The following is a 24435-nucleotide window of genomic DNA, read 5'->3' as shown; positions in this document are numbered from 1 at the left end:
TCTGTTCTGGCTGGAGGTTTGTTGCAGCTGCTGTTTTCCCTGGTTTCTCATTGCTGTGTCGGTAGGGCTGTCAGCTACCACTGTGTTAGATTTACTGCTCTTGATACTTTCTGCATATACATACTGGAATGTTTCAGCACCTTTGCAGTGGTTTGGCTTAGTTTTAAGTAGATGTCTTGGTTTTATTTATTAGGGATAAGGTTGTGCTGCTTCAGTGCCACATTTGTGTTCCAGTCAGTTTTCCCTTTACTGAACTGTTTGCAGCCCATGCTCTAGCTGTGATCCCACAAGAGAGATGCCAGGGTACATAATGCACAAGTTCCTGCCATGTTGGCCCAAATGTGCTAGCACTTAGGGAAAGGCACGCAATACAAGAGCGACTGCCAGCCTGGGCCAAGCAAATCCCTGGAGCTGGAGGGGACATGAGCCATGCTGTGCGGATGATAATCCTGCCTATGAAGTCATCAAGCCCTCCAATTCCCAGTGATCATGGCATAATAAATATGTCAAGGAGCAGCTTCTTCCTTCACAGCTCAACCTGCTCCCAAGGTCCATTGGCCACAGCAAGCAGGGGACACCTGTGGGCAGGCAGTGAGGTCGGGACAGTACCAGATGGCCCCAGGGGTTTCACTGGGGGAGCTGTGGGCAAAGACCTGGTTCCATCACCCTCATCACAGGCCAAGGAGTGTGGCTGTACTACTGCCCATTAAAAAAGCAAATTACACGTTTTGTCCTGCTCAACAAAAGCCACCAAGGGCCTAAAGGGGGAGCAGGGGCAGTCCCAAGCCACAAGGGTATTTGTTGAAGAGATTCAGTTATTTCATAAAATTAACATAGCTACCCGGTTTCCGTAAGGCCATGAGTGAGAAGCATTGCTCAAGCACATATTCCACCACAATTAAGGCACTCTTCTCTCAGCAATGAAGCTGATGGCACTCAGCATCATGCACAGGACCAAGCGCACGCTGCAGGCACGGTCCCCCTCTGCAAACAGTGGCAGGCAGTCTGCGATAGCTAGTGATGACTGTCGCAGCGTCCTGGTGGCAGGCTGGGCCGATGCCCCTGCCTCTCCCTGCCTCAGCACATCCAGCCTCAAGACTCTGCATTGCGGTTTGGGTACAACCACTCCAGCACCACCTTTCCTTCAGCCTGCTGCGCACAATCTGCCACCATGGGATGTGGAAGAGTGGGTCAGTTCAGCGCAGCCCCCTGGACACATTAATTTTGATTGCACAACTGATTTCCAGTCATTCTGACAGAGGATGAGGAACGTCCTAAGAATGTCCTGAGAGACATTTTGATCCTAAAACCCACACAAGTATTTCACCAGGCAGAAGAAAGCCCCAGCTGTATCTCACAGATAAGTGAAGCAGAGTGTGTGATGGGTCCAGCACACATTACAGCAAAATACAGCAAAGTATTTTGGGGAAAGTGTTAAGTTGTACAGCTGAGGCTGCTGTGGAAAAATACAAGCTCACCTCTAACACTCCCTACAGACATGTTTTGGAGCCTGCTGAGGGCTCAGTATTTCAGGTCCATTATTGCAGGTGTCAGTTCTGTGTATGCATGACTCAAGACACACGTGCAAATTATGGGATTAAAGATCTTACTAGGGTCTGTTTCTTTTGAAAATGGTAAGAATAAACTTCCATGGGAAACACTCAATGAAGAGAGAAGGCTCTCACGATGGCTGTCAATCTGAGAGCAAAGGTAAAACTAAAAGAGACAAACAGGCCTGTAGGGTTGCTTTAATTTGGGGAAATTTTTTTTTCTTTTCTAGAAAAACAGAAAATCCCCAGACTGAGTTTTTGTTGGTGGTTTGCTTCAAATAACCCAGTTTTATTGTTTGGAGAAGTTAAACAGATTATTATGTTTGTCTTATGACAAAACCCTGAAAATGTGATTTTCCTGGCAAAAAAATCCTCCACCTAAAAACCTAATCTTAATTATAAAAAAAAATTTAAACTCAGATTTGATCAACTCTCTAAATCAGTATTTTTCTCTGTAACTTTAAGCATCAAAAGGGCAAACTGACTTAAACTTTCATTAAGTCCATAATACAAGGTAAAAAATGGGAGTGTATAAGGAACAATCTCAAATTAAAGCAGCTCAAGACAGTGTAAAATGAGACTTAGTGTGAAGGCATAGCCTTTAACACATGAAGTGTAGAAAAACATAGTATATACACAAAACATGAGAAGGGTTTATTTGTTTGCATTGCATTTGTGGTAAAAGAGACTTAGGACTAATGGGCAATGAGGAACTGAGTAAGAATTCATGGTTTGGCACCACTAGCCAAAGCTTACTAACAGCACAGGTGTTACATGCAGCTATATACAACTTACTGACCAGAATTTGACTTTATGTTGTTAATCCTCACTGAGCCCTATGTAAAGCAACAAAGGCAAAACCACTGGCAACAGCTGAAAGCAACAAAAGTACTGTGCTGAGCCTAGTACCAGGAAACAACCAACTTCCTAAGTTAATTTGTGCAAACATGGTAGTTCTGGGGAGACCTGAGCCATCAGGCTTCCCCTTGGCTCAGCGGGCTGGTTGAGTGGGGTCTGAGGGAACCATGTCGGTGGCTTATGGAGCGACCGACCAGGGCTGAAACAAGGGGTACCAGGAACCACGCTGTGCAGAGGGCATGCTGCGCTGGGCACCATGGTCCCAGGGGCCACAGCAGGGCTGGTGGCTGCAGCCCAGGGCTGAGGCCCCAGCGCCAAGGTGAGTCAGGTCCAGCACAACAGCCTGGGGAGGCCAGGACAGTCAGAGCACTTCCAGTACAGCTGCTGTAGCTTAGGAAAGCCAAATATTTTGCTTTGTATGTTGGGTCGGGGTTTTTTGCCTGAAAACACAGTTTCCTGAATTTTCAATTTCCTGTCCTGAATTGCAATGATATGGCTTTCTCACGGATGGCAATATGGTATTTGATCAGCTGCACTCAGCACAGAGCACACATTGGCTGTAGCTGTACTGCAGGCTGCACAGTGAAACTCATTGTTGAGGCATGGGAATACTATTGCAAATTAAACAAGAATGCATAATTAATAACCAAAACAAAAGAATGAATCACATTAATCAGTAAAAGAAGATGCAACAAACTAAGCCTAAACAAGGGAACAATGTAGCTCATACAGTAGGATACACAACTGACTACAAAAGACATTGTACTAGACACTTTGCCCAGTAATTATGTTAATTCACTTCCACAGTAGTTTCCACTGGGTATAGTTTGGTTCCATGTCATGCAGGGTTAGCTGAAGGATCTGGCAAGTTCCTTACAGTCAGCTCTGTTAACTGCATGTCCTACCTCCTGACACAGATCTCTAGACAGCAAAATCATCAGAGTCTATACTGTACTGATTCCACATGACTCCAGCCCTGCCTCTGTCGTTCTCCTCCAGGACACACAGCACACCGGGGCTTAATATCCCCTTACCACTCATCCACCTTGACTTCGGTGATGCTACTTACCTGCCCAAAGCTGAGAACATGTTCAAGTGTTCCGCTGCTTCCAGGCCTTTGCAGTTGTACATCTCCTTCGGTGACACATCCGCCCCTTCCTCGCGCTGCTCTTCAGGGCAGACACCCTGTCATCCGCTGTCACAGACTGGGCTGGTTCCAGGCACCTTCGGGTGCTGGGGAGGTTACAGGGTCTCTGTGCGAGGGAAGAAGAAAGTCCTGTACATGTGAGAGCCACATTACTGACGCCTGTGACAGTGAATTTGTGTGATGTCGGAAATTAACATAAACTCTCCGCACAAGATCTATTTCAAAGAGCTTCAAGTGATGTTGTCCTTTGAGTTTGGTCTTTTTACAGACATTCCTCCCACCGAAAAAACGCTGGAGCCTCCCCCCAACGCCATAAGCTCTCGTAAAAACGTTACAACCTGTTCGGTCCCTGCAGCCCGAGCCGCCAGCCGCCCCTTGCGTCCCGCAGGGAGATCGCCTCACTTTAGCCGAAACTTCTTTAAACAGCTCCAGGGGCAGCAGCGTGACCGGGCGGCGGCGGGCACCTCCGGCCCCGGCCCCGGCTCCCAGGGGCGCCCGCCGCCGCCTGGGCTGGGCACCGCTGGCAGCACCCGGCCCGGGCGCTCTGGGGCCCCTCGTGGCCGTCCCCGGGCACCGGCACCACCTGCGGCGGCAGGAGGCGAGGGGTGGCCCGGGTGCGGAGCGGAGCCTCTGGTTTCCCAGTGTAATGGCGGGAACGGCCCCGAGGGAGTGTCGGCCGGCCCCCGCCCAGGCTGGAAGCGGCCGCCGCGGGAACCGGCAGGCCCGGCCGCTGGCCCACGCACGCCCCTCGGGGCAGCACGCCGGGCGGGGCCGGGCGGCGCGAAGGGGGCCCCACACCGGCCGGCCGGGAGCAGCGCGGCCCCGGGTGAGCCTGCCCAGCGGATAGCAGCCCGGGGCTCGGCGACGGCGGCCGGGGGCGGTGAACCTGGCTAGGCCCAGCCCAGCGCGGCGGAGCGGAGCGGGGGGGGCTGAGCCCCGGGGCAGGCACACCCTGGGCTCCCCCTGCCGGGAGCCCGCCGGGGCGGGGAGGCAGCCAGGGCGGGCCGGGGCTGCCGGCAACGGCCCCCGCCCCCACAGGAGGTACGGGGGGCCGGGGGCGGCCGCAGCCCCGGCGCCGTGAGGAGGCGTCAGGCGTGGGAACTCCGCTCGCTCCCAGTCCTGGGTCCGTATAAATGGGGGGCGGCGGCAGCAGCGGCAGCGCTTCGCCCAGACGGAGCCAGAGCCAGCGGCAGCCTGCGGCGGCGGGGCGGCAGCACCGGCGGCAGCACCGGCGGCAGCACCGGCGGCAGCACCGGCGGCAGCACCGGCGGCAGCGGCACGATGGGCGGCGGCGGCCCGCGGCGGCCCGGAGTGCTGCCTCTGCTGGCGCTGGCGCTGCTGGCGGCGCAGGGCGGCGCGGCTCCCCTGCAGCCCGGCGGCTCCCCAGCGCTCCCCAAGATCTACCCCCGCGGCAGCCACTGGGCTGTGGGTAAGTCCGTCCCGCCCGGCAGTGCCCGACGGCGTGGAGCCAGCGCGGCTGCCGTACCGGAGCACAGCGCGCTGCCCCGGGCCGGCAGCTCCCGTGCGAGGGCGGGCCGGCCGCCACGGAGAGCCGAGCGCCGGTAGCGGACAGCACTGCCGCGGGGGCCGGCCAGGACGTCGCCGCGCCCTCGCCGCTGCGCCCCTGCGGCCGCTGCGTCTCCCGCCGCCGCCTTTCCGCAAAAGTGCGGGGGGCCAGACCCCAGCCCGAGGGCAGCGGCCCGGGACCCGCCGGCACCCAGGGGCGCAGCCAGCAATCGGCGGCATCCCGGGGCGCCCGGCCTGGGAGAGCGTTTGCCGGCGCTGCCGCTCCCCTGCCCGCAGCAGCCTCCTTCGCCGCCCGAGGCCACCTGCGATCTTCCTCCGATGACAGCAAAGCGCTGGTTACCAGAAGCGTGTTCCGCTTAGCCCCTAGAAGGGCACTGGAGCGCGGGCTTACGCTAGAGTTCCCGTGCCAAGGCAGGAGAAGTCCAAGTCCTACAGCTTCTCCATCCACTTCTCATTCCAGCAAATCTTGCCAGGTGCCTCCTCCCAGCTCCAGGCAAAATACTGGGTTATTCCTGCCCGTTCTCAGCAGCGTCTTCTCTGACAACATGGCATAAGAGACAGAGGAAATTAATTGTGTGTGACACTGTGACAACATCTCGTCCCAGTTGCCCTTCCCTTCCCTTCCCTTCCCATCCCTTCATACTACCAGTCAATAACAACTTCCAGCTGATGTTTGAACAGCCAAATCGATAGGTCTTTTGGTTAATTTCGTGCCACTGACATTGTTGTTACAGGACATTTAATGGGGAAAAAGAGTGCTGGAGATTTTCCTTATGTTTATGAAGAAGAAAACAAGACACCGTTTTCGGCATTACGTGAAAATATCAAGCAGCTGGAAGACTATCTGCAGTGGGAAGAAATCTCAAAATATTTGCTGCGGCTGCTGGAAGGGAACGAAAATAGAAGTGCTCACTTTTTGAAAGGAGGGCTTCCCTGGTATAACAGGAACACCTGGGAGACAGATGACAATAGCAGTTGGAAAGATGTAAGTAAGATAAAACCCATAAAACCCCACCATATATCCACATTTCGTTTTACAGTAGCATATCAGCTGCTTCTAACTTGTGGGTTGTCCAGAAAGCAGCAGAAATGCATCTCTGGCACTAGCCATTCAGTACAGTAAGACTCTACTTTTGATTACAGGTTGTCACTCACAGATTGTATTTTTTTATGAATTTATTTGCTACTGGTTATAATTCAGCAAGCATCGAGCAGATTTTAGTGTCTGTATTCCCTTCAAGTTCCTTGGTCCTTCCATTCTTTTCTTCTTTAGCACTTCATGCTCAGGTGACTGTGGCAACACCAAGTTCTGTACTAACCCAGCAAAACCAAGCTAGCGTGGAACACAGGAGTGACTAAGAGGGCAGGAAGAAGGCAAAGCCTTCTGTATATAAAGCCACATCGTATTGACTCTGTGGCTATTCTGGCTGTCATGTCTGGCTCGCGAGGCACTGCCAGTCAGTGAATAGAGTGGCTGGGTGGGAGAGTTTTTTGTTTTCCCAGCTTTGACTTTGCATCGTGCAAGTCTCTTCCCCCAGCTAATGGTGCTGGTCACTGCTGGGGTCATTTGTGGTCTTGCAGAATCGGGCTGTGGCTACTGATAAGCTGTAATACGTGCCTAGGAGCCACCTCTCCATCCCTCAAGTCGATGTACTTACTAGCACTATTTCACAAGATAACAAGACTTTGGAACAGATTCACCCCTGTTCTGGAAAATCCTGTAAAATGCACTTGGGAGGGTATCAGTAAGGCTTTACTGAAAGTCACCAGGGTCTAACTGACATAATGGAAATTGCAGAATTTGCTAGGAAACTCCTTTGTCAGGTACAGTAATACCATTATTACTCTGTGTGTGTGTGTATATATATATATATATGCACACTGCTGACATAGCTGCAGAATTCTTTTGGGTGACATTGAAACAGAATAAACAGATTCATGCACACACCTCCTAAAAACATTACTGGAAAGATTTTTTTTTTCCTTACGGTATTCTACTGTAATGTGTTGTAATTAATATTCCTGGGCTAACTTCAGCCCAGTCTCCTTCCTGAACTGGTGCGGGGATGTCAGTGAATACTTCAGGTTTTGACTTAATTCAAGTTAAAATGTACCTGTTAAATTAAGCCATGATTTAAGTATCTTACACCACTGGTATGAATGTTGTCCATAGGTTTCTTTCTGGCCATGGCTTTATGATGGTGATTAATACTATCTAAAAAGGAAACCATTTATCTCATCTTCAGCTCTGCCTTGTGCATCTTTGTAATCAAATTTGATAAAGAAATTCCATTATGCTATGTAAACGGGGAAATATTTTGGCTTCTAAAAGTATCTGGTATCTACTTTATCTAATGATTTACTAAATCATACTTTAAAAGGCTGGAAGTTGCCTCTGGTAAGGTGAATCACATCCACATGTGTGTACTTTTACCCTAAATTAATATCCACTTTTTTGTGGTCTGACATTGAACATATATGTGAAATAATGAGATTATTGCCTTAAATATACAGATTTCTCCAATGATTAGTAAAAAAAAAAATAACGATAATAGTTGTTTTTAAGAAAGGAGGCCTTTTTTATAAAGGTGGAATTGTGGTGTTGGTATGAAATTCAGTCATACATGTATACAGTGATACAAGAGTGCAAATGACCTTTGGATTTTGATTCCATGGATTTTTCTGGATGTGAGGGGTTCCATGTTGCACAAACCTTGATTAGACAACACCCTTGTTTAAGGTGCTGCTGCACCACAGCTAAGGAAGGTGTCCGTGTCCAGGAATGGTGAGTGTAGCTATCTGCCCTGGTGGAGGATGGCCAGGTAGAGTAAGCTGACAGCCATGGTGCAATGCATATGAGAAGTTTGTACTTGGTGTTAGATACTTTTCCAGACATACTGTGCTGGACTTTGAAATAGAACCTGATCCAAGGAGGAATGGGACACCATATTTACAGTGGGTTACTGTTCCTTGTGAAATGGCCCATTGGACTAAGGTATTGAAATGTGACCAACAAAAGGTAAAGCATGAACCCTACTGTCAGTGGATGGAATAGCTGTCCCAAGACCATGTCGCCGTCGAGGGGGCTATAATTAATTCTCATAGGCTGAGTGTGCACTTGCAGAGATGCTAACCATGGAGTCTGTGGCCGTGTGTGTGCAACCCTATGTTCCCATATACTGAACATAAGTGAAGGCAGGCTGTGTTTCAAACTTGAATTTTAAGATCAGAAATCCCCAAAGCTGAAGGCTGCAGAAGTAAATACAGATGCATACTTCGGGTAACTCATTTCAGGGTCTTGCTTATTGGCTCAAGTTAATTCTGTGCATTACTCCCCACTAGCGCTCATGCTGTGCTATACGTAATTGTTCCAGGAACTGGACTTAGGGTCATGCACTGAGTTGTTTTCTTCTGTTTTCAGTTAGTACCAGGCAATGGAAGACCTTGCCTGCTCTCTATTCTGTAAATAAATTACAGTTAAAGTAGTTAAAAATCAGAAGGGAAGTCTCTTCTGCAAGTTGGCCTAAGTGTAAAGTGGGGTGTGGGGGGTGGGTGGGAGGGGAAGCTTTAAATTGTTTCTGTGGCTTAGCTTTTCAACACTGGTGAGACACTATATAAATGAGAAGGCAGACAGAATGATTTGGGAGAATGTCTTTCCTCCTACTTGAGCAGTTGGGTCTTATGCTAAGACAGATGAGGTCTGTTTTGAAAAGATTATTAGGAATATGTTATGTGAATACACAGAGCAGATATATATTAGGCTTATTATCTTAGTGAATGACTTTTTTCAGCGCTGGTTTATGAATAACGTTTTTCTCTTTTTATTAGATGATGGACCATCTGCTTCAAGTTGGGAATATGAAAAAGAGCACTCCAAGCTGAAAGGTGGTCTCTAAACTAAATCATGAAGAAACAGAATACTTTCCCTAAGAGACTGCATTTCACAAGCACTTGATTGTATCAGATAATCAACAAGGTCTCTTTTCTGTAGACAAGATTTCCTTTGTGTAAAATACCTAAATATATGTATTCTTGTATGTTTCAGCAGTGACTAAACTCTACTTCACTTTCAAGATTGCATTTTCTCACTTGAATGGCTTTAATATATATAGATAGATAGATACAAAATTGTCATGGAAGGGTCTTCCAATCAATTACACGACTTACCTATCTAATCAGTTCATCTCATAGTTCAAAACTACATGACGTTTCAACAATTGCAATAAATAGTACTAATAAAAAGGCCGAGTTTATACTTTTATTCGAGTGAATACAATAGAAATCAGCTGTGCCACAGCTGGTAACAAAGGAAGAACAGAGTGATTCCTTTTCCACCGAAGCTCGCTGGCGGCGTGGGGAGCTGGCGGCCCGCCCGTGGCGGGGCCGTGCCCGCCGGGAGGGGCCGCCCTGGGGCTGCGGAGGCTCGGCCTCCCGGCATCGCCCCGCACGCCGCCCCTGCCAGCCGTCCGCGGCTCAGTGGCACAGCGTGGCTGTGTGAGACCGGAGAAAGATGCTGCCTCCGGGCGTGACACCGTTTGGGGCTGCGGCCGAGTGGTGCCCCTGGTCCCTGTCCCTCCCCAGCCGGCCGCGCCGTCGGAGGCCCCGGCGAGGAGGGGGAGCCTCTCCCCCAGGGCCAGCACCGGCAGCGCAGCGTGAGGGCGGCGGTGAACTGCTGTCCGAGCGCAGCAGGCCTGCGTGGCGGTGACGCTGCCCGACGCTGCTGAGGCCGCCCCTGCGGCACCGCGTCCGGTTCCCGGCGCCCCAGTACAAGAGGGACCTGGACGAGCTGGAGAGGGCCCAGCACTGGGCCGGAGGGGCGATCACGGGGCTGGAGCCCCTCAGCCAGGAGCGGCTGCGGCCGAGCGGGCTGAAGGGGAGCAGACTCGGGGGCCCTGCCGGTGTGCACGGGATACCCGAGGGGCGTACAGAGGGCCGGACCCTTCCCCGCCATACCCGGTGAGGGGGGCGGAGGCAGTGGGCATCCCAGAACTTCAGGGGACCCGTTCTCGCCGTGAAGGTGGCCGGGCACGGGCACAGGCACAGGCTGCCGGGGGCGCGGTACAGCCTCCGGCCTCGGAGCTGCTCAAACGGCGCTCGGGCACGGCCCCGGGCAGCCGCTCCCGGGCCGCCTGCAGGAGCCGGCGCTGAGCGGGGCGCCCCCAGGGCCCCCGACCCCGCCGTCGGGGGAAGGGCACGGAGACGGAACCGCCAGCTGCCCGGCTTCGCTCGGGCGGCCGGAGTCGCCTGCCTCCAGCAGGCGGCGCCCTCGCCACACGGATGGGCGCGCGGGGCGGGCCGGGGCGGTGCTCTGCGGGCTGCCCGGCCAGATCGGTCCCGTCTCGATGCCTCCGGTGTCGGGGCCGCCCCGACGCTGCGCCCATTTGTTGCGGTTCCCGGCGCGTCCCGCGCGGTGCCGGTGACCCCAGCCGCGGGGGGAGCGGGGCGTCCGGCTGCTTTCCAGGGGCAGCCACGGGCACGGCCGGTTCCAAACTCCATCGCGCGTGTCTTTGCGCGGCCGAGGCGGCAGCGCCTGGCGGGGGGCCGCTGCCCGGTGCGGCCCCGGTGCGTGACGAGTGTTCCCGCGGCCCCCCTCGCGGCGGGTGCCGTGCCGGCGCGCTCCCGGAGCGGCGAGGGGGGGAGGCGGCCACTTCCCCGCCCCGGCGCGCGCCGCGCAGCCCCGCGGGCCTCGGAACGGTGGCGGGCGCGACGGTGCCGAGGCCGCCGGGCTGCCTGCGCGCCTCAGCGCTGACACCCCGGCTCCCGGGGCAGCGCTCGGTCGTCTCGGCGGACATCCCGGCCTGTGCCGGCCAGAGGGAGCACCCAGCGTGTTCGGGTGCTGTCCCGGGCCTTTTAGAGCTTAAAAGTGCTTCCCCGTTTTAGGGGAACTTAAAAATGCTGCCTTTTTCCCTCTGTCCCTGTTGCCACTTGCCCAAAGGCGATGCAAAGTCTTGCCAGGGGTGCACGTAAGCATGGGGAAGTTTCCTGATGTGGGGTGCAGGTCTGTCCTCCCCCCACCTCCGAGGCCGCCGGCCCTCCTGGCAGGCAGGACCTGTGAGAAGGCTCCTCTGCAGCCTGGCTTCTGCTGCCAAGCGGTTTGATTTTGGCTCTGTGCGGGCCCGGATTGGGCCAGCAGTGCCTACACGCTTTGCCCAGACACCCAGAGGGAAAGCTGCTCAGAAAGACACGAGGTAGGAGGAATCCCTAGCAGAGCAGGAGAAGCAGGAGGCAGCCTGCTCTGGGGCAGTGGAGGGCAAACCCTTGAGACCCTAGCGACTACACACATTAAACAAAGTGGGCTGCAGCTTAGCTAGTGACATGTACCCTTGGGGATGCTAGGCCATCCCTGGAAAGCTTTGGTCACACGTTCCAACCAACCTTCCCCTGCCCAGCCTTGGCAGGGATAAAGGCAGAGTGGAGGAAGGAGTTGAGCAAAATAAGAGGGGCACCATAAGAACGTGCTTGGGAACCTGGCTTTAGTCTTCATGTGGCCAAGGTCACTGGAGTGAATATGTGTGTGTGTTATACACCCAAGAAATAAAAGAGAAGAAGCCTGGCACACAAGACAAAGCACTGTCTGAAGACTTAAGAGATCTTTGTACAGGCTCCAGGTGGGATGCTAAGCACAGGCACCTGCTGTTGTTAGCATCCTTGGCCTCCAGCTATGGAACTGAAAGAACAGGGGGGTCTCTTGCAGAGCTGGTGCCATAAGTGCCAGGCAGGCTTACGATACCCAAAGAGCCCTCAAATGGCACTAGAGTTATGAGGTAACTCAGTCATGCCATCCCTGTCTGAGCTTGGTTGAATCGTGTTTCTCTGTGCCTCAGTTTCTCTGCATGTAAAATGGGACTCCCCTGTCCCACAGATGCAGCATAAAATAAACTGGAAGGGTATTTTTTAGGATGTCGTGGGGAAGGGATGAGGAAGCAGCATGTTCATGACCAGTTCATGATAAACTGTGAAGCCATGAACAATAGCAGGTTTTCCTGCCATACAGGCTCTCCTGGTTTTGAGTCATGCTGCAGTCGGCGAGGCCTTTGAGCAAGAACAAGCTGCTGGTGAGCCAGTCTTCCTGAGGAGCCCTTGGTTTAAAAGCATTCCTTAAAACTAGCATCCCCCTTGCTGACATTCTGGATTCACCCAGAGGCCCGCCTTATACTCCCTGCCCCTGCCTCTTCACTGAGATGGAATCAAAGGAGAAAGATCTGACCTACCTGCACCGGTCAGCAGCTGGAACACCACCTATCCTCTTTATTTACTCCAACACTCTCTCCTGTATCAGCAGCCAAAGCTTCAGTTCTTACCTCTTCTTGCCTCCACCCAAATTTCTGCTGCCTCCATTTAATCTCTCTTCTGAATGTTTTGCCTAGCTGACTTTAACTGCATTTCTACACAGAACCAAACATTTCAGAGCTGATTTCACAGTTCTTAGTGGGGCAGAAATGTCATATGACAGAGGGATGACTGCCAAATGTCAGCCAGTTTTCACATCATGCATTGGCAGAACACAGAGATGCTCACAGAGAGGAGAGAAAATACTCATTCTACCAGAAAAACTGGTAATGTTATCAGAGCCACCAGTGTCCTGGTCAAACTAGCTTCTTGCTCTGCTCTCTTTTTGTTTGTTTCATTCCAACATTTTCTTCTGTGGTAGGATTTTTTAAATGGGTACTCTGTGATTGACAAACTGCTGAAGGAAGTTGATAAAGAAGTCCCAAGGTTTATAACCCATGGCATTGGTGACACAGGAAGATGCTTGACTGCATAGGAGAAAGAACCTGAGTGTCCAGCCCAAAAACACTGTAGCTGAAGGGAAGCCCCTTGAATTAATGCCTGTTGGAGTTGGACTTCATTATATGTCCCAACAGACTGAACTGATGAAAGGTGTAGCCAGGAGCTTTGAACAGGTAAGTGAGATTTTTCAACAGTAAGTAACTAAATGTTCTTACTTGAAACCCCTGTCAGGTGCAGCTGAGGCAGACAGAAAGAAGATCCTTCAACTCTCCATCTCACCTGCAGACATTGGCATGTCCTCAGCAGAGGAGGAGGACAGAATTGCCCTCAACCCCAACAGCTCGTAACAGATATTTAAATTGTGACTGAGCTCTGTGTGTTTCCCTCTCACAGGGGCTGTGATCCAAGGTGGCTGAGGAGCAAACATGATGGCCAGCCTGCTGCTCCGCGGGGATGACAGCTTCTCCTGACCCCATCCAGCAGGGATTGAGGACCAGGCCTGGACAAAGCACCAGTCTCGCTCCACTGGAAAGCAACTGAGCTAAACTTCACGTCAAAACTCTCCTTGTCTTATGTAGGTCAGGTATCTTTGCTAGTTTTCTTGAATACTGACAAGATTCTGACCAGGGGTGGGAAGGAAGAAAGGTATGTTCAACCCAGTGAGACACAAATGGGGAAGGAAGGGAGAGAGGAAGGAGCTTCTTGGCTTCTGACATCAGCTGCCCTCCCCAAGGCCCCTTTGACAATGTGAGAGTCCAGTACACATCTTGTCTTGCCTCCTGTTCCTGGTGAGGTTCGTGCCTCCTCAGTAGTTATTTGCCCCATGCTGAGAAGGGAGGTGCAGTACTCCCAGAAGCAGGGATCTGTGCCATGGTAGGCTAGCAAGGATTCCTCGCCATGGAGCAATCCCTCCAAGGAGTCTTTCAGGGCAGCCCTTGCCAACTGCCTCATATCCAGGACACTGAGTGAAAACCAATTTTTGGGGGGAAAACTCTTAAGAAGTATTTACAGCTTCACCCGCCAAAGCCTACACACTTCCATGAGTTACTACGACCGCTGACAGACCCTGTCCTATGAGTCCACCTCTCCCTCCAAAAGGTGGTGTGCTGTGGTTTGCGAAAGAACATTCACTGTCTGCAACCGTCTCATTGCAAAGGAGTAAATTTCATAGTCTTTTCACCGGCAGTCTTTTATCAGTATTCTTCTTCCTTAGAACTTCAGATGTTGCAAAGTAGTCAAATATAGGCACTAAATCTGCTATCTTGGTAATACAGTTTAAGCAAAAGAAGAAATAGATCACTCAGAAAAGGCCAGGCTAATAGCCTTAGCAAAGTTAGAGTAAAGAAGTGGTTAAGGATCTAGATGATTTAATCCAGTTTTAAGAAAAGGTTTTACAGTGAGCAATTAGATGCTGTTTAAGGAATTAATCACTAATGGGTCATTAACTCTGACTGCTATTGTACACTTAACAAGCTGAGGCAGGATTATTAGACTCGGCACCCAATTAAGAAGGAGAAGATATTTACAACAAAATGAACAAATGGGCTTTTAAAATGGAATGGGACAATTTGAAAGAAAGTGTAGGAACACAGGAAACTAGACAGGGTACAGGAAAGATACAAGTTTGCATGTGCCTCTGTCCCTTTATTTGTTTAGGCACAGACAGGTAAATATTTTTCACTTATGTTTAGCTGCTTAAAATACTTATTTTTAGCAATAAACTCATAGCTTTCCTTGAAAGATAAAACTGCACACAGTTCATTCATTACAGGGTTCACATGTACAGTGTATAACAAAAGACCCGCTTTAATGTGTCAGTAAAAGAACAAACACACAAACACCATAGCCTGGCATAACCTTTCTTTTTTTGCTTGCAGGTGTTGGATCAGGTGCTTAATAGAAGTGAAAAGGTTTCTTCAGCTGCTGTTTCTGCTGTCCTGTCACTGTGTTTCTATCTACTGTTAGTTTTTAACCAACTAACTTCGATCTCAAGTAACCAGGCATCAGTGCTAGTTACAGTGCTGATCAGAACCCCGGGGTGGTGGTGGTGGTGGTGGTGGTGTCATCTTTCCAATGGCTTTGCAGGATACAGAAGAGCTGGAGAGGGCAGTAGTGCCAAAATGTGGAAAAGCATCACTGGAATCTTGGGGAATTGCCTGTTAATCACGAGCAGTAAGGACAGGTAAAAGCTGTTGGGCAACAGTCAGATGTACTCACAGACAGGAGGGTTTTCAGCACCAGAGCCACAGTTGGACTGCAGCCAACAAAGGTAAGTGGAGTTGTTCCTGCCCCCAGGGAGGAAGAGTGTGCACAGCCTGTGCCATCGTTTGTTAGTGTGCGTGCACTACTGATGCCGGCTAGGGTGTGCAGGCACTTCTCAAGCACACCAAAAAACATCCTTCCGTTGTGGCCACTGCCTGGCAAACTCTGCATCCTTGGTAATGCAAACAAAGCTCACCTGTGAAAGGACCACTGGAGTAAGGCCTGAAAACTGAAGTGGGTACTGCTTCTGCTCTCCTCCCCTCACCCCAGCAGCTGACTCAGGTCTCCTTACCAGAAGTTAGCAAAATATCTCCTTGGTCCTGACAGCAACAGCACTTTCTTTTCTTGACAGCATGGTACTTTCTTTGATGAGGCAGCGCTGAGCTGTGGGCTGGGGAGACTGGGCACCACCACGGATACACAAACACTGACAGGTCCAGAGCCCAGCAGGAAGGTCCTGCCCACATAGGGCCACATTGCCTTGGAACTTGGCAGGGACCACTTGCTGGGCCTCCCTAGCAACCCCGGGACCAACACAGCTCAGGGAAGGCCTGGGGCCCTGGTGCAGCATGCACTCCGGTCTGGAGAGGTGGGTTGGATCCGCAGGGAGGCCAGGGAGAGAGGAAAAGGCATTGCAAAATAGAGGGATTCCCATTATCATCTGTAAAAGCAGCTCTCCAGACAATAGATGGGGGCTGCTGTGGAGAAGGCTGTGAAGGGATGTTTAGAAACTGCTGTCTAAGGTTAAAAAGCTCTCTGAAGTGAAGCTGAACAAAGCTGACATACTTGTTTCTGACAGGACTCTTAAAAGATACGCACAGATTGTGAAAATATAATTAGACGCCAGCCTTTGTCTGGCCACAACGAGTGGGAAATGGTGAAAGGAGAGGTCTCCCAGTCTGCATTGAATCATCCCAGGACACAATGAGGGCACTTGTGCATCCTTCTCTCTTCCCTAATGAGAAACGTTAATTGCCACAACCTCCAGAGTGTGTAGAGCACCCCGTGCCCAGTGGAGGAGAAGGGGTGTTTCGTTACAGCTTCTCAGCCCCATTACAGGCAGTAACAGAGATAATGGAAAATAAAGATGCTGCAGTTTTAGTTTCAGCAGCTTGGCAGTGGGCGCTGGGTGGGTGGGAGAATAAGCATGGCCCTGCGCTGTGCCAACCTCGGGGGCTGCACTGGGCAGGATGCACCCAGCAGGTTCCCACTGGTGGCTCCAGCCACCCAGCCAGGCAGCCAGCACCCAGTCAGCTACTGCCTGTCTCCCCCTGTGGGCGGCTGGGCTGCGGGGGCATGGGGCCTGGCAGCACCCATGAGTCCCCTTCCCCGAAGAGGCAGCAAGGGCCAGGGGACTGGCGCCAACCCCAGCCTGCTGGGGCGGGGGTGGACAAAGCCCACCAAAACGCAGGGTTGCCCCAGTAGGGCAGCTGTGGGAGTGTTGCACCCGGCCCGTGGGCTACCAGAGCCCTGGCCCCTCCTTGTCGAGCAGGCAGCCAGAGCCGGGTGCGCTCCCCGCCATGGGTCTGCAGGCCCCAGCACTCACAGCCAGTGGGGCAGGGTCCTGCTGCCACAGCAGGAGGGAGGAGGGCCCACCGCCTGGCCTGTCCCACACCTCTGTGCGTCACAGGCAGCGGAGGGTCTGGCCCAAGCAGCCTGTTCAGGTGCAGAAACACAATGTGCAGCCCTCATGCAGGTCATGCCATTTAATGGTGCAAAAGCAGAAAACCGTCCCTTGGTAACGCAGGCCTCGGTTCCCAGCCACCTTACTTACACAGCTCTTCACCCTACTGCAGCTTTTATTGCAACTAAAGCGTCCAGCCAAGGACGGAGAGCAAAAGAGACTTTTTTTTTTTTCCTAAGCTATGATCAGGCCCCTAATTCTGCAGGGCATGTGGAAAAGGGAAGTAAAAGGACCACAAAATACAAAGCAAGTCAAGGTGTGGGGGAAAGGCTGGCGCAAAGGACAGCCCTCCCTTGCCTGGCTGTCTGGAGGAGCCAGAACGGGTCAGGGGCATCCCTTGGCTGTCCCAGGACTGGTCTCCCCCGTGGGCTTGTCCCAGGCGCTGAAGAGGGAGTTCAGATTGTCTGCCAGGGTTTGCCGATGGACTGGATGTGCTCCTTGGCCTTCAGCCGTAAGGCCGCAATGCTGGTGTTGCGCGGGTCTGCCTCGTCCAAGGGGAACTTGTCCACAAAGGTGGCCCCACACTGGTAAGGTGGCGGTGGCCCCATTGCCCCCAGAGGCTGCAGCGCATGGGTCACGGCCGGAGAGTTCAGGAAGGGCGGTGGTGTGTAGCTGCCGGGCAGGCTCTGTGGTGAGGCCACAAAGCCGGGCAGGGTCTGCAGGGCCGTGCTGCTGGCCACAGGTGGGCTGAGCCACGTCTCAAGGGGCAGGTTGCTGCTGAGAGGACCCATGGGTGTTGCCTGGGGGGAGCGGTTGAAGGAGAGAATAGGCGAGTCCTGCAGCTTCATGGAGGTCACCTCCAGTTTCTCCTGCCGCCTCCACTTGGCCCGTCTGTTCTGAAACCACACCTGCAAGCACAGCCACATCAGCCAGGCCACAGGGCTGTCCCTGCCGAGGCAGAGGCTCTTCCCAGGGTGAGCAGCACGCAACGGAGCGAGGGAAACGCAAAGGAGCTGCAGGCGCCACCGTGCTGAGCTAGGGCAGCAGGAGGTCCGGCCGCGCTCCCCCACGGCCCGGCAGCCCTGCGCTTGGCAGGGAGCTGCGTTGCGGGAAAGCAGCCCGGCAACAGCCCCGCGCCAGAGCCAGCTCGGCTGCCCACAAGCCACCTGCTGGCCTACCGCTAGCTGCTGCCCCGCTGCACCGCGGCTTCAGCTGCCCAGGCCGGGCCGCAGCAGGCAAAGGGCAGCGGCGGGCTGGGCGGAGGCCCGACCCCGCGGCCGCCGAACGGAAAACGACCCCGGGCTCACCCTGTCCCGCCAGCGCCGCGAAGGACAGCGCCATCTCCAGAAGCGGCCGGCGGCGCTGGTGCCGGGCCGGGTACTGGGCCCGCGGGCCGGCGCTGCTCCGACCGCCAGGGCTGCGGGTCCACGCCGGGCCGGGGGCTCCCGGCGCCGGAAACGCTGGGCCGCGTCGAGCCCTGTCCAGCCCTGCCCTGCCGTGCCGCGCCGTGCCGGGCTGTGCGGGGCTTCCCGGCGCGGGGCTATGCCGGAGGCCGGCGGGGCGGAGGCGGGCGTTACCTGAACGCGGACCTCGGGGAGGTTGACCTTCATGGCGAGCTCCTCGCGGCTGTACACGTCGGGGTAATGGGACTTCTCGAAGGCGCGCTCCAGCTCGTGGAGCTGGTACGTGGTGAAGGTGGTGCGGTTCCGTCGGTGCTTCTTCTTGGGCTGCTCCTCGTCCGACGGCTTCCCTTCACCGCTGCTGCCAGCGGGCAGCTCGGGGCTCGCACTGCCTGGGCAGTACGGCTCTGCGAGGGAAAGACGGGCGGGTCACGGGGAGAGCGATCTCCCCGCCTGGCCCGCCGAGGGAGCGGAGGAGAGGGCGCCCGCCCACCCCCCGGCGCCTCTCGCCCGCCGCACTCACCTTGGAAGCGCTCGGCGCGGCCCTGGGGCTCGATCGGCGGCGGCTCGACGGGCATCTTGGGGAGGCAGTGCCGGGGACCCCGCCTGTCCGCCTCCTTGGCGCTGCCGGCGCTGCCGTCGGGGGGGAAGGGGCCCAGCAGGCCGTCCTCCTTGGTGAACCCCAGGATGGCCTCGATGCTGTGCAGCCTCGACGGGTTCCCCCCGGGGCTCCGCGCCGCCTGCGCGGACAGCGAGAAGGCGCCCTCGGCCATGGCGAGCGGGGCGCCGGGCGGGTGCATGGGGCGGCCGGCCCGGGGCCCCGGCGCGGCGTTGCGGTCCTAGTCCGGCCCCGGGGCGGCGCGGGCAGCTCTGGCACGGCACCGCCCGGCGGGCTGGCCTCCTTGGGGCGGGGGAGGAGTGCCGGGGGGCGGTGGGCGACGGGGAAGGCGAGGCCCCCGCGCCGCTCCGGCACGGCGGGGGAGGCAAGGCATCCCCAGGGCCCCGCCGCCAGCGCCCGCCACCGCCCCCCCTCCCCGCGCCGGCCGCCCCGCCCCGCCCCGCCGGCCCCGGCCCCGGCCCCAGACGGCGCCGGGCGATGCCATCCGGGGCCCTCGAGGCGGGGCGGGCCGGCCCCCGCTGCTGCCGGGGGCTGGCCCAGGCCGGGCGCCCCGCCGAGTCCCGCAATTGGAGCCCCGGGGCCGGGGCCAGGGCCAGGCCGAGCGCCGTCGGAAACCGCCGTGGGGCCGGCGGCCGCAGGGGAGCGGGCCGGCCCGGCGGGGGCCGCGGGCCGGGCCGCGCCGGACGGGCCCGGGAGCGGGGGCTCCGCGGAGGGGGAGGGGACCTGGCCGGCAAGCCAACGGGTGTCCGGGGCAGTGCCCGGGGCCGTGCTGCAGGCTCTCCGCGCCTCCCCGAACCGCCTTCCCTCGGCAGCCCCAGCCGTCGGCCGGCCCTGGCGTTCTTCAGGTGCCGGGTGTCACAGGTGATCTTTCCAGAGGTGACAGCCAGGAGGGTGCCGCGGTGCCGCGCGGTGTCACGTGCGGAGGGTGAAGAGCAGCGGGGGTAACAGCGCCGGGGCCGTGGTCCCCGGCCGGGCCAGGTGCCCTGCGTCTGGCTGCCCTCGGGGCCGGTCCTGCGGCCCGGGGGGCGGCCGGGCTCTGCAGAGCTCTGCGGGAGGGGCTCTGCCTCTCGACCCTCGCAAGTCCGGGGAAGGTGCTGGACATGGTTTCTGAAGGAAATTGCCCAAGGTGTTGCTATAGGACAGGCCCCGGGAGAAGCGCTGGCCCCAGGACACGATCCTCTACAGGGCAAGCGGGGCTGGGCGGCCAGAGGCAGGGCCAGGCTCCGGGGGGGAGCTGCGGGATGCTGCGGGAGGGCAGGCAGCTCCCACCTTGCTGGGGCTTGGCTTGGTGGAGGGCACGAGCTGGCCAGGCAACGGCATTGTGTCCTCTGCCTTCAACTTACTCCTTCCTGCACCAGTATTTTTCCAGCTTTTCTCTTTCTGTCACTTTGTCCCTTTTTATGCTAGCACTTGCCAGTTCCTCTCAGGCACCAGCCGTCCTTCGCCCCAGCTGCCATGGTGGCACAGCAACATCCAGAGCGGTTTTCAGCCTGCACTAAGCTTTGAAGATGCTTCCGTGTCAAGCCTGTGGAGTCTGTATGTGAATGAAAAACAGCACTGCTGCTGCTTCTTCCAGATATATTAGCTACTCTAATAAAAGGTATGACCTCACCCTCAACAAATCTTCATTTTTGCTACCCCCCCACACCCCAAGAGGAGATATTTTGTGTAGACTTTTCCAGAGGAATCGCTTCAAAACGAAGATTGGCAGCGCTTGCCCTTGCCAGTGCCTGCGCCTTTATAAAGTTTATGGCCTGATGTCCCAAAGTTAATCCCCTGTAGAAGCGCTCAGTTTTTCCTAGCTCCAGGTGAGGTTTGCTTTCACTGACTGCTTTCGGGCAGGGGGCAGGGGAGCGGGTTGGGGCCTAAAGAACTCAGCCATCCATTGGCAAAGGGGGAAGAGGCCGACAGGAGAGACAAGAAGAGGTTAGTGTGGCTTTTGTGCTCAATATGAAAAGCAAGTCAATACCATTGTAGGGGCATTGGAGGGTACTCAAAGCAATCAGCCAGGGGCCATTGTGTTCCTTTAATCTACATGTGTATTTCCCAAGAACTCTATTAGTGAAGATGAATGAACTGTGCAATGTCCCTAATTTCTTCTAATTTGGAGCTGGGGTTTTACAGGACTCACAACCAGCACAAAACATGCCTGTCCCTCCAGAAGCCCTGGGCAAACTTGGGAATCGTTTCTGCTTGTTGTGGCCAAAAAAATGATAGCAAGGTGAGACACAAGAGCAACAACCCTTTAGCCAGGCTCTGGTCTGGCAGTTGTGCTGTAAAGGACATTGGGTCCTGGCACAGATGCTGCTTTTAGGGCACCTGTCAAAATTTTCAAATGCAGGGACAAGACTCAGATTTTTTGCTGTTATAATCACAATACAAATGTACAGCAAAAAAACTTCCAGCCCTAAAGACAGGTACATAACCCACAAAGTACATGAGGCACACCTTCCTCCCAAATAGAGAATAACCCTCTTTCCTCGGCGGTAGATTATTACAGTTGTATTTGCTGTACAGAACTGCATCTACCACTATAGCACCCTTCTTGCAGGGGAATGGAGTTGTACAGAGAGGAAGCGACTTCCTTGGTCCCAATCTGCAAAAATCTGAAACAAGCCTACGATCCTGTCGTGGAACAGAGAGCAGCTCTGACTCTTCTGGCTCCAGATATCTCTTTTTCTCTCTTCCCATGTTTCAGGCACAGACTGTGATGCCCTGACACACACATGAGGCATCGTGCTGCTTTGGGGAGGGGAGGGAAGGCTTAACGGTTCCTCTGATAATTGAGAGACTAACACAGAGGGTTTAGGATGGCAAAGAAAGGTAACTGTCTGAACATTTCCCTTTGAGTCTAACATACTGGCTGTTGGCTAAATCCCTCGCTGCCACAGAGACCCTGGGATGTGTGTCATACTAGTATGAAGTCTCAAAAATTGATAGTGTGGTATATCACAGCTTCACAAAGACCGTTTACCTTTGGAAATTTGCAGGGGCACTCAGGATCAATATTCAGTATCTGATGAAAAAAGTGGGATTTCTTACCTGCCTTTCAAAAAGCTACCCCCTCTTCCAGCACCTTTTTTAGGTTTTTTGCAATGTATTATTAGAACAATCACTGCTGAACTTGCATTTGGAAGGCAGCAAAAATTCTCAAGATTGACAATCTCTAAAGTGCAGCTGCGTGCTATAACCCCCTTCCTGTGCATGCCCAGTGAAGACTACATGGAATAGTTTTGATCCTGTTTGTGCTGTTGAGACATACGTATGGGATGTGGCTTTACACAATGAAATCAGCAGCATAAAATGCCACAGATTCTTGCTTCCTTTCCTCCTATCTTTTCTTTATGTCAAGCTGAAATAATTCCTGCCTTGCAGAGCAGACATTTGAAGCTGAAGTCACTCTGCAGGTGGGACATTGCTCTTCAGAGCAGTGATGTGCAGCAGGGAGTGCCTCCCAGAAAGATAAACAGGACTTTCAAGGTCAGACGGCAAATCGAAGGGGTCGGGGGGTGTGGGGGGGGTGGGGGTCGGGGGTGGGGGAGTGCGTCAAGGGGAAGGGGGAGTACTCACTCAAGGGAAACAAGGGGAAGAGGGAGTACTCACTCAGCAGGAACCTGTACCATACTGCAGTTTGCATGCTCTGTATCATCCAGCAGACGTTGTTAAAACCGGGAAAAACTGGCTTTGCTTTTTTTTTCCTCCCAAGAAGTTCTTAAGCATGCAGTTTAAGAACTCTGAAAGCTTCATGTATGAGGAAGCTGCTGCTGTACCTTGACAGTCACCTCGTGCTTTTTTTCTGGTGAGATTTTTCTTTATCCACCCCTTGGAGAGCAGTTGTGTTTTCTCCATCACTTACAGGGTGCTCTGTGGCATGCAGGAATCACAGAGAAAGCACTGAGCAGTCCCCGGTGCAGTGCAGTGCCTGAGCCACCGTGGAGCTGGGGTGCTGTGAGTGTGGGACCAGCTGTGGGTGCTCTGGGAGCAGGGCGGCATGGGCCTGGTGCGTGGGCTCTATAGGCTCACCGCGCTCAGCCATTCCCCCTGAGGGAGGGAGTGGAGATTCATGCTATAAGGCTATATTAATGCAATCCTTCTTTACTTGTTTTCCAATTAGCTTAATTGAATTCAGATTGCTTAAAAGTGGGCACTAGAGACATTTATCTTGATGGGATGATGGCCTTGAGCTCCAGCGATCCTATTAACTGTAAGAACCCAAATCCCAGGTAGGGTCTGTGCAGCAGTAGCTCCCATGTGACCTAATGCCTTAATCTGCTCCTCTTCCGTGGAGCGCGCACACACATGCACACAGAGGCACACACACACATGTACAGGCACATACACATACGTGCACACATGTGCATATATGTACATGTGCATTTGTGCACACCTGCACGCAAGTGCATCCCCACGCACAGAGCCCAGCACACATGCACACACATGCAAGTGTCTGCCCCTTAAGGTTTCAGCGGCCTTAGGCAGAAGGCTGTTTAGTGCAAGACACTGGAGAAACACTTTCCTCTCTCTTAAGAGTTGGACTAGAGTCAGTGCACTGCCTGCCAGCCTGGCCCGCTCTGCTCCAGACTTCCCCATGGTCTGTCCCCTGGGCTAAGCATCTAGAGAACTGCATCTCTGGTGACATGTGGCTCCACCACCTCCTATCAGCGTGCCTCCCCAGGCCTGCAGCTGCAGTCTGAGGACAGGGACAGGCAGGGCTGCAGGGCTGCACCTTGCTGGTGCTGGCAGGGAGCAGGGCAGCCACCTCCAGTGGGGTGAGAATCAGACTCCTGCTGAGGGCAGCTGTGCCCTGGCAATCACAGCACCCTGTGCAGGGGGCTCTTAGGGGCGTTTGGGGCAACAGTTCTGCCCCCCCCCCCAGCACGGGGCCAGGACCCACTTTGCCCCATCACTCCTGTGCACAGCCTGATGATAGCCACAAGGCGGATGCAAGCCCTAGCCGCAGCATGCCAAGGAAACTGTATGCAAGCTCAGGGCAGAAACCAGCTCCTCGTGCAAAGTAGCCCAGCTCTGCCACTCCAGACCGAGAGCTTTTAAGTCTCTGGCTCTAAAAATGGTGCCTAGGGCAGCCTGCTCCCCTCCCAGCAGCAGACCAGCATGGCTGTGGCCAGTGCCAGGGCTGGGGAGCATCCCACACTGTGGATGGGGAGGGCCCCTGTCCTGCACCAGCTTGCAGCCACCTCCCAGCCCTGCTCACCTCTGCCAGCTCTGACATGTTTTTGGAATCTCATTAATTGCTTGTTTGGTGATTCTGACTGTACTTTCTTCTCTGACCCTTTAAACCATGAAAATGCTGATCCTATATGTGCTGATGAATTTAATTAGCTCCTTTAAACCACCAGATGCTTTCAATAAGATTTTCAGGATGTCCCAGGCACATTTTAATTCAAAGGTCAAAAGCCTGAGGCTTGTTTACTTTTGTGTTTTATAGGTAAGACAATGCAGTCTGTAAAGTAACAGAACAGTACAGAGACACCTACAAATATTTATACAAATACAGAGGGAAACTGATTGATTCCCACAAGTCAAAGGCCGGTTGAACTGAGCTGGCAACTATTTTAACTACTTTATATAAAGACCACCTAAAAGAGCCCACTTGTCTTTCTACACAGATAATGAAATTCTCTGTTGACATGAGAGAAGGATCCCAAGAGACAGAAATAGGATCAGAAGTCTCTTGGTTTTAGGCAGTGTTTGAGTCA

At 54.2% G+C, this 24435-nt stretch overlaps 2 protein-coding genes across 2 annotated transcripts; one reads left to right on the top strand and one right to left on the bottom strand.

Moving 5' to 3' along the window:
- Nucleotides 1–4073: 4073 nt before the first annotated feature.
- On the top strand, nt 4074–9197 carry GRP (gastrin releasing peptide). The gene is made up of 3 exons (XM_080371413.1): nt 4074–4984; nt 5817–6067; nt 8911–9197. Exons 1-3 carry the CDS (start codon nt 4837–4839, stop codon nt 8962–8964), a joined length of 453 nt encoding a protein of 150 aa, XP_080227539.1. The 5' UTR covers nt 4074–4836; the 3' UTR covers nt 8965–9197.
- Nucleotides 9198–16766: 7569 nt separating this feature from the next.
- RAX (retina and anterior neural fold homeobox) lies at nt 16767–19481 on the bottom strand. Its single transcript, XM_080371407.1, has 3 exons — nt 18623–19481; nt 18277–18506; nt 16767–17607 (listed from the first exon to the last, which is right to left on the bottom strand). Exons 1-3 carry the CDS (start codon nt 18897–18899, stop codon nt 17155–17157), a joined length of 960 nt encoding a protein of 319 aa, XP_080227533.1. The 5' UTR covers nt 18900–19481; the 3' UTR covers nt 16767–17154.
- Nucleotides 19482–24435: the final 4954 nt, after the last annotated feature.

The sequence above is a fragment of the Falco punctatus genome (assembly GCF_963210335.1).
Source record: "Falco punctatus genome assembly, chromosome: Z".
Classification (NCBI taxonomy): Eukaryota; Metazoa; Chordata; class Aves; order Falconiformes; family Falconidae; genus Falco; species Falco punctatus.
Note: the sequence above shows the minus strand (reverse complement) of the source record. Positions and strands in the feature narration are given on the sequence as shown.

Bases quoted from the DNA above. Each gene is read 5' to 3' on its own strand.
- GRP (XM_080371413.1), top strand. From the start codon at position 4,837: ATGGGCGGCGGCGGCCCGCGGCGGCCCGGAGTGCTGCCTCTGCTGGCG. The intron at 4,985-5,816 runs GTAAGTCCGTCC...TTGTTGTTACAG, and splicing joins CGGCAGCCACTGGGCTGTGG to GACATTTAATGGGGAAAAAG. The intron at 6,068-8,910 runs GTAAGTAAGATA...TCTTTTTATTAG, and splicing joins ACAATAGCAGTTGGAAAGAT to ATGATGGACCATCTGCTTCA.
- RAX (XM_080371407.1), bottom strand. From the start codon at position 18,899: ATGCACCCGCCCGGCGCCCCGCTCGCCATGGCCGAGGGCGCCTTCTCG. The intron at 18,507-18,622 runs GTGAGTGCGGCG...TTTCCCTCGCAG, and splicing joins CCGCGCCGAGCGCTTCCAAG to AGCCGTACTGCCCAGGCAGT. The intron at 17,608-18,276 runs GTAACGCCCGCC...CTGTGCTTGCAG, and splicing joins TCCCCGAGGTCCGCGTTCAG to GTGTGGTTTCAGAACAGACG.